Raw genomic sequence first — 15675 nt, 5'->3', positions numbered from 1 at the left:
TCTCTCTGCCCGTCTGTCTCTGCCCGTCTGTCTCGCTGCCCGTCTGTCTGTCTGCACATCTGTCTCTACCCGTCTGTCCCTACCCGTCTGTCTCTCTGCCCGTCTGTCTCTCTACCCGTCTGTCTATCTACCTGTCTGTCTCTGTACCCATCTGTCTCTCTACCTGTCTGTCTCTCCACCTGTCTGTCTCTAGATTAACAGTCAGGTGTTGTCTGTCTCTACCCGTCTGTCTCTTGATTAACAGCCAGGTGTTGTCTGTCTCTCTACCTGTCTGTCTCTCTACCTGTCTGTCTCTAGATTAACAGTCAGGTGTTGTCTGTCTCTCTACCTGTCTGTCTCTCTACCTGTCTGTCTCTCTACCTGTCTGTCTCTCTACCTGTCTGTCTCTAGATTAACAGTCAGGTGTTGTCTGTCTCTCTACCTGTCGGTCTCTCTACCTGTCTGTCTCTCTACCTGTCTGTCTCTAGATTAAAAGCCAGGTGTTGTCTGTCTCTCTACCTGTCTCTCTCTACCTGTCTGTCTCTAGATTAACAGCCAGGTGTTGTATGGACGCAGTCATCAGAACGCCTCCGCCATAATCAAGAGCTCTGCCCCCAAGGTCAAACTCCTCCTACTGAGGTATGAAACAGGGCATGCTGGGTAATGTAGTGGTGAGGTAGGACACAGGGCATGCTGGGTAATGTAGTTGTGAGGTAGGACACAGGGCATGCTGGGTAATGTTGTGGTGAGGTAGGACACAGGGCATGCTAGGTAATGTAGTGGTGAGGTAGGACACAGGGCATGCTGGGTAATGTAGTGGTGAGGTAGGACACAGGGCATGCTGGGTAATGTAGTGGTGAGGTAGGACACAGGGCATGCTGGGTAATGTAGAATACCAAATATCCTGTCTTTGCATAGCAATGTTGGTACTAATGGTAGTGTCTGTGTGTGTGTGTGTCTGTCTGTCTGTCTGTCTCTCCGTCTGTCTGTCTGTCTCTGTGTGTCTCTGTCTGTCTGTCTGTCTCTGTGTGTCTGTCTCTAGGAATGAGGATGCTGTCAATCAAATGGCTGTCCCTCCCTTCCCCAACCCCCCCTCCTCCCTCAACACCATCTCCCCCGAGGTCGGCACACACACACACACACACACACACACACACACACACACACACACACACACACACACACACACACACACACACACACACACACACACACACACACACACACACACACACACACACACACACTATTTATATCAATATGTAAACACAGTGAAGCCATTGCATCACAGAACCGGTTCTACCTTCTGTCTGTCTGTGTGTGTCTGTGTGTGTGCGTACGTGTCTGCGTCTGCGTCTGCATCTGCGTGCGTGTCCGTGCGTGCGTGCGAGTGCGTTCGTGTCTGCGTGTTCGTGTGCGTGCGTGCGTGTTACAGGCTGATTCTCCAGACAGTGTGTCGGCCGCTGCTCCTGACACCCAGGGCCCCCCCACTGTAGAGACCAAGGTCAGCACGCACACACAGACACACACACAGACACACACACAGACACACACACGCACACACATACAGACACACTGTGGTAACCCGGTTCTATCAGCCCGCCTCCGATCAATGAACAAGAGTCTCTGATGCTCAAACTGCCAACAAGGCACGTTTATTAAATCCAAAGAACGGAAAAAGGGGGAATCACCCGTCAATGCAAACTATAACTAAAAAGAGTCTGGGCTCCGTGAGCCACTGGGGACGCTGTGGTCGTGTCTCACGCGCTGTCCCGGTATCCAGGTGAGGAGGTCCTTCCGTGTAGTCCTGTGGTCTTCTCTAGACAGGGTCCTGGGGCCAAGGTCCGTCCAGGTAGGGAATCTCAGTCAGCTCTCGGCTCCTACATGGGTCACATACCTCCTGCCTTTAGACCACGTCTCAGCTTCTATTATATAGCCCTCACCTGGGTCTGATTGGCCTGGTACACCTGGGTCTGATTGGCCTGGTACACCTGGGTCTGATTGGCCTGGTACACCTGGGTCTGATTGGCCTGGTACACCTGGGTCTGATTGGCCTGGTACACCTGGGTCTGATTGGCCTGGTACACCTGGGTCTGATTGGCCTGGTACACCTGGGTCTGATTGGCCTGGTACACCTGGGTCTGATTGGCCTGGTACACCTGGGTCTGATTGGCCTGGTACACCTGGGTCTGATTGGCCTGGTACACCTGGGTCTGATTGGCCTGGTACACCTGGGTCTCCCGTTGGCGTTGAGTGGGACCGTGCCAATGCGGCCCTTGGCGCCCTCTGGGGGAAAAGGGTGGTAGACTGCTAGTATTACCTGCCCTCTGGGCTTCAGGGCCGCCGTGTCGGGCCCGGGTTGCCACAACACACACACACAGACACACACACCCACACACACACGAACACACACACACACACACACACACACACACACACACACACACACACACGGTAGTTACACTTGTGTGTTCTTCCTACAGGCTGTAGTTGAGCTCTCTCAGCAGACCATCAAGACCAGTGCCAGTACTGGTACTGGTACTGGAGCTCATGCTGGTACTGGTAGCCAGACCAGGACCAGTAGCAGCAGTCTGAGGAGTGTGAAGGAGAACCAGAACCCCACCAGCAGCATCAAGGTACCAGACACCATCACTACCTCACCTGCACCACCTCCACCTCCACCTCCTCCTCCACCTTCAGCTCCACCACCTCCACTACCTCACCTGCACCACCTCCCCCTCCACCTCCTCCTCCACCTTCACCTCCACCACCTCCACTACCTCACCTGCACCACCTCCACCTCATCCTCCACCTTTACCTCCACCTCCACCTCCGCCTCCACCTTCACCTCCACCACCTCCACTACCTCATCTGCACCACCTCCATCTCCTCTACCACCTCCACCTCTACCTGCACCACCTCCACCTCTACCTCCACCTCCTCTACCACCGCGTACTATGCTGTTAGCCTAAATTAGCCCTTTGTGTGTGTGTGTGTGTGTGTGTGTGTGTGTGTGTGTGTGTGTGTGTGTGTGTGTGTGTGTGTGTGTGTGTGTGTGTGTGTGTGTGTGTGTGTGTGTGTGTGTGTGTAAGGTTCCAGACCCTCCTTTACCGGCTCCTCCGGTTCTGTTAGAGCTGCAGGTCAGTTAGAGACTAACCCAGACCAGTTTAACTAGACTAGACTAACCCAGACCAGTTTAACTATTCTAACCCAGACCAGTTTAACTAGACTAGTACTAACCCAGTCCAGTTTAACTATTCTAACCCAGACCAGTTTAACTAGACTAACCAAGACCAGTTTAACTAGACTAGTACTAACCCAGTCCAGTTTATCTAGACTAGACTAACCTAGACCAGTTTAACTAACTAGACTAGACTAACCCAGACCAGTTAAAAAAAATAAGGGCCCTTTATGATTGAGTGTGTGTGTGTGTGTGTGTGTGTGTGTGTGTGTGTGTGTGTGTGTGTGTGTGTGTGTGTGTGTGTGTGTGTGTGAAGTCCTCCACAGTCTCCAGTAAAGAGGCCACATGTTCTGTCTCCCCTCCACCCCTCACCGAACCTCCTGCTGCCTCAGGTACACACACACACACACACACACACACACACACACACACACACACACACACACACACACACACACACACACACACACACACACACACAGACAAACACACACACACACACACACACACACACAAACTGCATCGAGCCATCTACCCAGTGCAGATCTAGGTGGACACGCCCCCTGGTGATGTCATATGGGGCAGATTTTGGAAACGGCTTGTAAGGCTAATCACACTCACCTGGTGATATAATATGTCCCCTTTAAAGCTCCAAAAAGAATACAAATAAAAATTCAGCGCCACTCTAACGTTGCCCTGCTGATGGGGGATGACGTCATCGTTTGCGTTTCAGGCGTCTGCACAAATCCGAACACGAAACCGCATAGGTCCGGTTTTATTTGACCACCCTGGGACCCGGTTTCAGAAAAGTGAGTTTTCGGGCACCGGATCCGTCTGGACGGTCGGCCCAAACGCACAAGACTTATGCGGTTTCACCAAACAATCGGCTCTGTGTGGACAGGGCCTCAAATGGCCCTTATCTTACCAGAATGTGGGATGTCAATTAGGTGTGTGTGTGTGTGCGTGTGCGTGCGCGCGTGTGTGTGTGTGTGTGTGTGTGCGTGTGCGTGCGCGTGCGTGTGCGTGTGTGTGTGTGTGTGTGTGTGTGCGTGTGTGTGTGGTAGACCCAGCCTGCAGACCGGTCCTCGCTGGTCAGGAGACGCTCATCGAGATCCACAAAGGAAGCTCCGGTCTGGGGCTCAGCGTGGTGGGAGGCCAGGACACCCAGCTGGTAAGAGCTGGTTAAGACTGGTGAGGGCTAGTTAACACTGGGTAACACTGGTGAGGGCTAGTTAACACTGGGTAACACTGGTGAGGGCTAGTTAACACTGGTTAACACTGGTCAGGGCTAGTTAACACTGGGTAACACTGGTGAGGGCTAGTTAACACTGGGTAACACTGGTGAGGGCTAGTTAACACTGGTTAACACTGGTGAGGGCTAGTTAACACTGGTTAACACTGGTGAGGGCTAGTTAACACTGGGTAACACTGGTGAGGGCTAGTTAACACTGGGTAACACTGGTGAGGGCTAGTTAACACTGGTTAACACTGGTCAGGGCTAGTTAACACTGGTTAACACTGGTCAGGGCTAGTTAACACTGGTTAACACTGGTGAGGGCTAGTTAACACTGGGTAACACTGGTGAGGGCTAGTTAATCCTGGGTAACACTGGTGAGGGCTAGTTAACACTGGTTAACACTGGTGAGGGCTAGTTAACACTGGTTAACACTGGTCAGGGCTAGTTAACACTGGTTAACACTGGTCAGGGCTAGTTAACACTGGTTAACACTGGTGAGGGCTAGTTAACACTGGGTAACACTGGTGAGGGCTAGTTAACACTGGGTAACACTGGTGAGGGCTAGTTAACACTGGGTAACACTGGTGAGGGCTAGTTAACACTGGTTAACACTGGTAAGGGCTAGTTAACACTGGTTAACACTGGTCAGGGCTAGTTAACACTGGTTAACACTGGTAAGGGCTAGTTAACACTGGTAAGATATAGTTAACACTAGTTAACACGGGAAGGGGCTAGTTAACTGGTAAGATATAGTTAACACTAGTTAACACGGGAAGGGGCTAGTTAACACTTGTTAACACTGGTAAGAGCTAGTTAACACTGGTTAACACTGGTCAGGGCTAGTTAACACAGGTTAACACTGGTCAGGGCTAGTTAACACTGGTTAACACTGGTAAGAGCTAGTTAACACTGGTTAACACTGGTAAGGGCTAGTTAACACTGGTAAGATATAGTTAACACTGGTTAACACGGGAAGGGGCTAATTAACACTTGTTAACACTGGTAAGAGCTAGTTAACACTGGTAAGGGCTAGTTAACACTGGTTAGGGCTAGTTAACACTGGTTAGGGCTAGTTAACACTGGTTAACACTGGTAAGGGCTTATTAACACTGGCAAGGGATAGAGGAGCTAGTGTGTTAAGAGCTTTAGTCTCCTTTAACAGAACATTGATGTAATTTAGCCTCCGTAAGCACTCTGACCTCTCTCTCTCTCTCTCTCTCTCTCTCTCTCGCTCTCGCTCTCTCTCTTTCTCTCTCTCTCTCTCCCGCTCTTTCTCTCTCTCTCTCTCTCTCCCCCTCTCCCTCTCTCTCTCCCCCCCAGGATGCCATCCTGGTCCATGAGGTGTACGAGGAGGGGGCAGCAGCCCGTGACGGTCGCCTGTGGCCTGGGGACCAGATCCTACAGGTAACCCTCAGACCCCTGTGTGTGTCTGTATCTTGGATTGTGTGTGTGTGTTGGATTGTGTTTGTGTGTCTGTGTGTGTGCGTGTCTCCGTGTATGTGTCTTTTTCTTTTCCTGGAAAGTCAGCCGGATTATTGTTTAATAAATAGCATAGAGTTAAACTCTCTCAGTGCGTCAGATCGTCCAAAATGTGTTTCGGACGATCTGCCTCTAACTGCGTGCGTGCGTGTGTGTGCGCGTGTTGGTGTGTGTGCGTGCTTGTGTGCATGCGTGTGTGCGTTTGTGTGTGTGTTGGTGTGTGTGTGCGTGTGTGCGTGTGTGTTGGTGTGTGTGCGTGTGTGTGCGTGTGTTGGTGTGTGTGTGTTGGTGTGTGTGCGTGTGCGTGCGTGGGTGTGTGTTTGTGTGTGTGTTGGTGTGTGTGTGCGTGCGTGTGCGTGTGTGTGCGCTTGTGTGTGCGTGTGCGTGTGTGTGTGTGTGTGTATGTTGGTGTGTGTGTGTGTGTGCGTGTGTGTGTGTGCGTGTGTGTGCGTGCGTGTGCGTGTGTGTGTGTGTGCGTTTGTGTGTATGTTGGTGTGTGTGTGTGTGTGCGTGTGTGTGTGTGTGTGTAGGTGAACGGTGTGGACCTGCGCGGGGCGCTCCACCAGGAGGCCATCGCGGCGCTGCGCCGGACCCCGGGCCGCGTGCGCCTGCTGGTGCTGAGGGACCGGACCCCCCGGGACCCCCTGGACCCCCTGGTCCGGGACCCCCTGAACCAGGAGCTGCTCAGCGTGGGGCTGACCAAGAGGGCCGGCCGCGGCCTGGGCCTCAGCATCGTGGGCAAGAGGTACCGCTAACCCACCGCTAACCGCTGTGCTACCGCTAACACGGCCCCCCGTCTACAGCACCACCGCTAACCCACTGCTAACCGCTGTGCTACCGCTAACACGGCCCCCCGTCTACAGCACCACCGCTAACCCACCGCTAACCACTGTGCTACCGCTAACACGGCCCCCCGTTTACAGCACCACCGCTAACCGCTGTGCTACCGCTAACACGGCCCCCCGTCTACAGCACCACCGCTAACCCACCGCTAACCACTGTGATACCGCTAACACGGCCCCCCGTCTACAGCACCACCGCTAACCCAACGCTAACCGCTGTGCTACCGCTAACACGGCCCCCCCGTCTACAGCACCACCGCTAACCCACCGCTAACCACTGTGCTACCGCTAACACGGCCCCCCGTCTAGAGCGCCACCGCTAAGCCACCGCTAGCCACTGTGCTACCGCTAACACGGCCCCCCGTCTACAGCACCACCGCTAACCCACCGCTAACCACTGTGCTACCGCTAACACGGCCCCCCGTCTACAGCACCACCGCTAACCCACCGCTAACCACTGTGCTACCGCTAACACGGCCCCCCGTCTAGAGCACCACCGCTAAGCCACCGCTAGCCACTGTGCTACCGCTAACACGGCCCCCCGTCTACAGCACCACCGCTAACCCACCGCTAACCACTGTGCTACCGCTAACACGGCCCCCCGTCTACAGCACCACCGCTAACCCACCGTTAGCCACTGTGCTACCGCTAACACGGCCCCCCGTCTACAGCACCACCGCTAACCCACCGCTAGCCACTGTGCTACCGCTAACACGGCCCCCCGTCTACAGCACCACCGCTAACCCACCACTAACCACTGTGCTACCGCTAACACGGCCCCCCGTCTAGAGCACCACCGCTAACCCACCGCTAACTACTGTGCTACCGCTAACACGGCCCCCCGTCTACAGCACCACCGCTAACCCACCGCTAACTACTGTGCTACCGCTAACACGGACCCCCGTCTACAGCACCACCGCTAACCACTGTGCTACCGCTAACACGGACCACCCTCTACAGCACTAGCGCTAACCCACTGTGTTTGTGTGCAGGAGTGGGCGGGGCGTGTTCATCTCGGAGGTGGTGGTGGGCGGGGCCGCGGAGCTGGACGGTAGGCTGATGCAGGGCGACCAGATCCTGTCAGTCAACGGAGAGCAGGTTAGACACGCCCACCAGGAGGCTGTCGCAGCCATGCTCAAGGTACAGACTAAACATATATAGATAGACTAAACATATATATACACTAAATCTATAGACTAAACATATATATACACTAAACATATAGACTAAACATATATAGATAGACTAAACATATATATACACTTAACATATAGACTAAACATATATATACACTAAACATATATACATTAAACATATATAGATAGACTAAACATATATACACACTAAACATATAGACTATAAATATATATACACTAAACATATATAGATAGACTAAACATATATCTATACACTAAACATATAGACTAAACATATATAGATAGACTAAACATATATATACACTAAACATATAGAATAAACATATATAGATAGACTAAACATATATATACACTAAACATATAGACTAAAGATATATATAGACTAGAGCTGTCAAGCGATTCAAATATTTAATCGTGATTAATCGCATTAATGTCATAGTTACCTCACGATTAATCGCGTTTAATCGCAAATTATTTTTCTATGCTAAATATCCCTTGATTTTGTTGTCCCATAATTCTTCTCATTGTAATTATCTTATCAACATGGTGAAGTGCATCGGCTTGCCTTGTGCAAATGATTTTTTATTGATAACAACATTGGCATAAACTGATCAAAACAGGACGATACAAAAAAAGAGCCTATAGTGCAATTAAACGACTGCTTTGAACAAATGTCATTTGAACATAGCAGTCAGGCTACTGTTTCTATGTTTTGAGCCAAAAAAAAAAAAAAAAAAAATGTAATGTTTTTTAAATAAAACAATTGCGTTAATCGCACGATAATTTTTTTAAAGCCGTTAAAATTGGTTTGCGTTAACGCCGTTAATAACGCGTTTAACTGACAGCTCTAATATAGACTAAACATATATATACACTAAACATATATATATACACTAAACATATATAGATAGACTAAACATATATAGATAGAATAAACATATATATACACTAAACATATATATACACTAAACATATATAGATAGACTAAACATATATATACACTAAACATATAGACTAAACATATATAGATAGACTAAACATATATATACACTAAACATATAGACTAAACATATATAGATAGACTAAACATATACACTAAACATATAGACTAAACATATCTATACACTAAACATATATAGATAGACTAAACATATATATACACTAAACATATAGACTAAACATATATAGATAGACTAAACATATATATACACTAAACATATAGACTAAACATATATAGATAGACTAAACATATATCTACACCAAACATATAGACTAAACATATATATACACTAAACATATATAGATAGACTAAACATATACACTAAACATATAGACTAAACATACAGCCTAAACATATATATATATATACACTAAACATATAGACTAAACATAGACTTAACATATATACACTAAACATATACACTAAACATACATATACACTAAACATATAGACTAAACATATAGACTAAACAATAGACTTAACATATATATAGACTAAACATATACACCAAACATGTATATACACTAATCATATACACCAAACATATGCACACAAAACATATACACTAAACATACATATACAATAAACATATAGACTAAACATACACATACATTCAACATATAGACCAAACATATAGAATAAACAGATACACGAAACATATACACTAAACATATAGACTACACATCTATATATATAGACTAAACATATATATAGACTTAAAATATAGACTAAACATATAGACTGTGTTTGTGTACCAGAGGGTGGGTGTGTGTGTGTGTGTGTGTGTGTGTGTGTGTGTGTGTGTGTGTGTGTGTGTGTGTGTGTGTGTGTGTGTGTGTGTGTGTGTGTGTGTGTGTGTGTGTGTGTGTGTACCAGAGGGTGTATGTGTGTGTGTGTGTGTGTGTGTGTGTGTGTGTGTGTGTGTGTGTGTGTGTGTTGCAGTGTACCAGAGGGTGTGTGTGTGTGTGTGTGTTGCAGTGTACCAGAGGGTGTGTGTGTGTGTGTGTTGCAGTGTACCAGAGGGTGTGTGTGTGCGTTGCAGTGTACCAGAGGGTGTGTGTGTGTGTGTGTGTTGCAGTGTACCAGAGGGTGTGTGTGTGTGTGTTGCAGTGTACCAGAGTGTGTGTGTGTGTGTGTGTTGCAGTGTACCAGAGGGTGTGTTCATCTGGAGGTGGGACGTCTGAAGGCGGCAACATGGACCCCCTCCAGACAGACGTCCCAGAGTAGCCAGGTGGTTTTTTTTTTCTATGTGTGTGTGTGTGTGTGTGTGTGTGTGTGTGTGTGTGTGTGTGTGTGTGTGTGTGTGTGTGTGTGTGTGTCAGTGTGTGTCAGTGTGTGTCACTGTGTTTAAATGTGTGTTTCCTCTCAGATGGATCAAGATGGAAGCTGCTCAAGTTTTGTGACTCTGCCCCCCCGGGCGGCAAGCCCCGCCCCCTCCCAGGTCCCTGAGGTGACCTCTGACCCTACGGCAAGCATCACCCCCGGCAATATCTCGTCTTCCAACAACACCGGTAGGAGAATGTTCTGATTCACTGTGATGTCATGATGTGATGTCATGCTGTGATGTCATGCTGTGATGTCACGCTGCAATGTCATGATGTTATGTGATGTCATGTTGTGATGTCATGTCATGTTGTGATGTCATGTTGTGATGTCATGTGTTAACAGTGGGACCCCAGGCTGTCCGGACCGTCCAGATCACGCGGGTAAGGTCATGTGACCCTGAAATGATGTGATTGGCTGAGCTGGACATGTGACCGGGCAGGCAGTGATGTGAGTGGCTGTGTGCAGGGCTCCAGGGACAGTCTGGGCGTGTCCATCGCGGGGGGGCGGGGCAGCCCACTGGGGGACCTCCCCGTCTTCATCGCTATGATCCAAGCTAACGGAGTAGCGGCTAGGAGCCAGCAGCTCAAGGTACACACAAACGCACGCACACACGCACATACATTATAAACACACACAAATTATACACACACACGCACGTGTGAGCGAGCACACACACACACAAACACACTATACACACTATACATACATACATACATGCATACACACACGCACACGCACGCACACACACACACACACACAAACCATACATACATACATACACACACACACATTATACACACGTTATACACACACACACACACACACGTTATGCACACATACGCACACGTAATAGATACACAAAATAAATAAACACACAATTATTGACATGTTATGATGTGTGTGATTGACACTGTGTGTGTGTGTGTGTGTGTGTGTGTGTGTGTGTGTGTGTGTGTGTGTGTGTGTGTGTGTGTGTGTGTGTGTGTGTGTGTGTGTGTGTGTGTGTGTGTGTGTGTGGAGGTGGGGGACCGGGTGGTCAGTATTGACGGCGTTCGTCTCGATGGTTTTTCTCACTCTGAGGTCGTCAACCTCCTGAAGAGAGACTCTGACACACCCCTCACCCTGGAGGTAACACACACACACACACACACACACACACACACACACACACACACACACACACACACACACACACACACAGGTATCCTCTGTTGTGACCACCAAGGTACTCACCTTGAGAGTGTGTGTGTCTGGTGTGTGTGTGTGTGTGTGTGTGTGTGTGTGTGTGTGTGTGTGTGTGTGTGTGTGTGTGTGTGTGTGTGTGTGTGTGTGTGTGTGTGTGTGTGTGTCCAGGTGGTAGCCGACACTAACATCGGTGCGGTGACCAGTCAGGTGGAGAATCTGTCCAACCTACCAGCGGTCCACGCAGAGCCAGAGTACGCACACGCACAAACACACACACACACATGTATATTCTTTGTGTGTGTGTTGCAGTAAGGGCCCTACTGTGTATGTGGATGTGTCAATGTTGATTGTGTGTGTGTGTGTGTGTGTGTGTGTGTGTGTGTGTGTGTGTGTGTGTGTGTGTGTGTGTGTGTGTGTGTGTGTGTGTGTGTGTGTGTGTGTGTGTGTGTGTGTGTCTCAGGGCCCCGGGCCCCCTAGCCGTGGCCCTGCTGAAGGGTCCCGAGGGTCTGGGCTTCAGCATCGTGGGCGGGTTCAGCAGCCCCCACGGGGACCTGCCCATATACGTCAAGACCGTCTTCAGCAAGGTACGCCTAGCAACCACCGGCCTCGCCTTAGCAACCAGTCCCTTCATCATAGCAACCACTGGCCTCGCCATAGCAACCTCTGGCCTCACCATAGAAACCAGAACCCTCACCATAGCAACCAGAACCATCACCATAGCAACCAGAACCTTCACCATAGCAGTCAGTACCTTCACCATAGCAACCACTAGCGTTGCCATAGCAACCACTGCTCTTGTCATAGTAACCAGTATCTCCACCATAGCAACAACTACCTTCACCATAGCAACCATTGCCCTTGCCATACTAACCAGTCCCTCCACCATAGTAACCAGTACCGTCACCATAGCATCCACTGCCCTCACCATACCAACCACTGCCCTCGCTATAGCAACCAGTACCTTCTACATAGCAACCAGTACCTTCACCACAGCCACCACTGCTGTCGCCATGTATGATCACAACCAATAAGGTCCAAATCTCTCTCTCTCTCTCTCTCTCTCTCTCTCTCTCTCTCTCTCTCTCTCTCTCTCTCTCTCTCTCTCTCTCTCTCTCTCTCTCTCTCTCTCTCTCTCTCTCTCTCTCTCTCTCTCTCTCTCTCTCTCAGGGGGCGGCTGCCTCGGACGGCCGGCTGCGTCGGGGCGATCAGATCCTGAGTGTGAACGGGGAGAGCTTAGAGCGAGCGACGCACGAGCAGGCGGTCGCTCTCTTAAAGAGACAGAGCGGCACAGTGGTCCTGAGGGTCCTGTCCTAACACACACACACACACACACACACACACACACACACACACACACACACACACACACACACACACACACACACACACACACACACACACACACACACACACAGGCGAGCCCATGACCTGCTATCTTACCTAGCTAGCTAGCGTAGCCTGCTAGCTAGAGTATCCTGGAGAAAGCTACACTGCCTAGGTAGCTAGCATAACGCGGAGCTTACTGCACTTCTTAGCTAGCTATCGTAGCCTGCCGCTTGCTATAATGCGTAGCTAGCTAGCTGGATGCAGGCTTTAGCTTTGCGTTTTGTTTCCTTTGAGCCTTTAGCTTAGTCTATGGGCAATGCCAGTCGTCTCATATGGCGCATTTCCACCGGCGGGTGCGCTTCGGCCCAGCACGCCTCGGCCCAGTAGCGTTAGCCCAGCTCCGTTACGGCTCGCGTTCCCACCGCCGACAGCGCCCTTATGGTAGGGCGGCGTTTAAGACGGATGGCGATAGCTGCGGCAGCACCGTAAACATCGTGACATCATAGCAGCCCGACACAGTGTAGCTTGCTAATAAATCCAAGGAAAAATAAGAATGTGCACAATAAACAAAGAGCAACAATGTAGGACGTCCGAGAAGGACCTCAAACTTTTGCGCAACATTTTTTTCAATAAACAAAGCTTTCGCAGTTTTCGCCAGAAATACCTCGCTGGTACTGTGTGTCATGCTGTGTGACGATTCTGTCGACCAATCAACGGATGACGTGTGTAGCTCCAACTTGCCGGCACCCTTTCAGGCGTCTCGGAACGGAGGAGTACTGCAAGACGAGTACGGCTCAGTCCGGATCACGCCCACTTTTGGCGGTGGAAATTGCGAACCGTGCCGCACCTTTGCAGACTGAACCGACCCGCACCCTCAGGTGAAACTGCGCCATTAGTGCTGCCTGTTAGCTCTTAGCAATAAGCCAGGTAGCAGCCCTTTCTGGCTGCATGCGTTACCATGCCAACCAGGCGTCTCCATGGAGATCTACCGATTAACGCCCATCTCTAAATAAACGATTAATAAGAGACTTAATGCACAACGCGTCCACAAGGCTTCAGCCGTTACCATGGGGACGAAAACGATCAGTCACTGGCTTCAGCCGTTACCATGGGGACGACAACGATCAGTCAATGGAAAATAAATAATGTTGCCAATGTTTATGTTTTCTTTTTATTGTTAATATTGATAGCAATATCCTCTCTCTCTCTCTCTCTGTCTCTGTCTCTCCCTCTCTCTCCTGATGATGTCGTCTAGCGTGTCTTGCGTGTAACAGAATAACCTCTGACCTCAGGGGGAAGGATTGAGTCTGTGTGTCTAGCTGTGAGACAGACACCTGTTTTTCTGTCTGTCTGTCTGTTTCTTCCATGAGCTGCTAAAGCTCTGCTAGTGTTTTATTAAAGTCTGAGATAAGCACAAACTGCTTCCTGTCTCCTTCCACCGCCCTCACTGACATCTGACCCCACTATAAACCTATACCTCCAGCCGCGGCCACTAGGTGGCGCCACACCCCCACAATATAAACTTGTACCTCCAGCCGCGGCCACTAGGTGACGCCACATCCCCGCATTATAAACCTGTACCTCCAGCCGCGGCCACTAGGTGGCTCCACACCCCCACACTATAAACCTGTACCTCCAGTCGCGGCCACTAGGTGGTCTGAGGGGGGAGAGGAGCGGGGGGAGAGGGGGATGGAGGAGCAGGTACAGTAGCACAGGGTGGGGGGGGCAGGTGGAGGAGCAGACTGTGGGGGGCAGAGCTGACCCTCCCCTCAGCGGGCGCCTCCAGGCAACCCCCCCCCGGGGTCCAGGCACGTAGCCCCCATAGTATTTATATACTATATAATATAGTTGATATTACCACACTATATATATACTACTATATAATATAGTTGATATTACCACAGTATATATATACTACTATAATATAGTTGATATTACCACACTATATATATACTACTATAATATAGTTGATATTACCACACTATATATATACTACTATATAATATAGTTGATATTGCCACAGTATATATATACTACTATATAATATAGTTGATATTACCACAGTATATATATACTACTATAATATAGTTGATATTACCACACTATATATATATACTATATAATATAGTTGATATTACCACACTATATATATACTACTATAATATAGTTGATATTACCACAGCATATGTATACTATATAATATAGTTGATATTACCACAGTATATATATACTACTATAATATAGTTGATATTACCACAGTATACATATACTATATAATATAGTTGATATTACCACACTATATATATACTATATAATATAGTTGATATTACCACAGTATATGTATACTATATAATATAGTTGATATTACCACAGTATATGTATACTATATAATATAGTTGATATTACCACAGTATACATATACTATATAATATAGTTGATATTACCACACTATATATATACTATATAATATAGTTGATATTACCACACTATATATATACTACTATATAATATAGTTGATATTACCACAGTATATGTATATTATATATTATAGTTTATATTAACACAGTATACTATATAATATAGTTAACTAGTGCTCCTCCTCTAGGGGTCACTAGTGCTCCAGGGGTCACTAGTGCTCCTCCTCTAGGGGTCACTAGTGCTCCAGGGGTCACTAGTGCTCCTCCTCTAGGGGTCACTAGTGCTCCTCCTCTAGGGGTCACTAGTGCTCCAGGGGTCACTAGTGCTCCTCCTCTAGGGGTCACTAGTGCTCCTCCTCTAGGGGTCACTAGTGCTCCAGGGGTCACTAGTGCTCCTCCTCTAGGGGTCACTAGTGCTCCTCCTCTAGGGGTCACTAGTGCTCCTCCTCTAGGGGTCACTAGTGCTCCAGGGGTCACTAGTGCTCCTCCTCTAGGGGTCACTAGTGCTCCAGGGGTCACTAGTGCTCCTCCTCTAGGGGTCACTAG

General features: G+C 48.7%; 1 protein-coding gene across 1 annotated transcript in view; it reads left to right on the top strand.

The window, feature by feature from the left end:
- Positions 1-14146, top strand: part of patj (PATJ crumbs cell polarity complex component) — a 36954-nt gene extending 22808 nt beyond the window's left edge. Inside the window, exons 20-37 of the mRNA XM_056604101.1 lie at positions 527-618; positions 1022-1100; positions 1415-1483; positions 2463-2615; positions 3072-3119; positions 3477-3552; positions 4225-4331; positions 5718-5801; positions 6407-6621; positions 7711-7858; positions 10020-10106; positions 10245-10386; positions 10544-10581; positions 10667-10789; positions 11222-11329; positions 11555-11637; positions 11847-11970; positions 12554-14146. Of these exons, the coding sequence (XP_056460076.1) occupies positions 527-618; positions 1022-1100; positions 1415-1483; positions 2463-2615; positions 3072-3119; positions 3477-3552; positions 4225-4331; positions 5718-5801; positions 6407-6621; positions 7711-7858; positions 10020-10106; positions 10245-10386; positions 10544-10581; positions 10667-10789; positions 11222-11329; positions 11555-11637; positions 11847-11970; positions 12554-12700 (1923 nt within the window). The 3' untranslated portion in view covers positions 12701-14146. The remainder of the gene's footprint in view (positions 1-526; positions 619-1021; positions 1101-1414; positions 1484-2462; positions 2616-3071; positions 3120-3476; positions 3553-4224; positions 4332-5717; positions 5802-6406; positions 6622-7710; positions 7859-10019; positions 10107-10244; positions 10387-10543; positions 10582-10666; positions 10790-11221; positions 11330-11554; positions 11638-11846; positions 11971-12553) is intronic.
- Positions 14147-15675: the final 1529 nt, after the last annotated feature.

Source organism: Gadus chalcogrammus, chromosome 12, assembly GCF_026213295.1.
Source record: "Gadus chalcogrammus isolate NIFS_2021 chromosome 12, NIFS_Gcha_1.0, whole genome shotgun sequence".
Classification (NCBI taxonomy): Eukaryota; Metazoa; Chordata; class Actinopteri; order Gadiformes; family Gadidae; genus Gadus; species Gadus chalcogrammus.
Note: the sequence above shows the minus strand (reverse complement) of the source record. Positions and strands in the feature narration are given on the sequence as shown.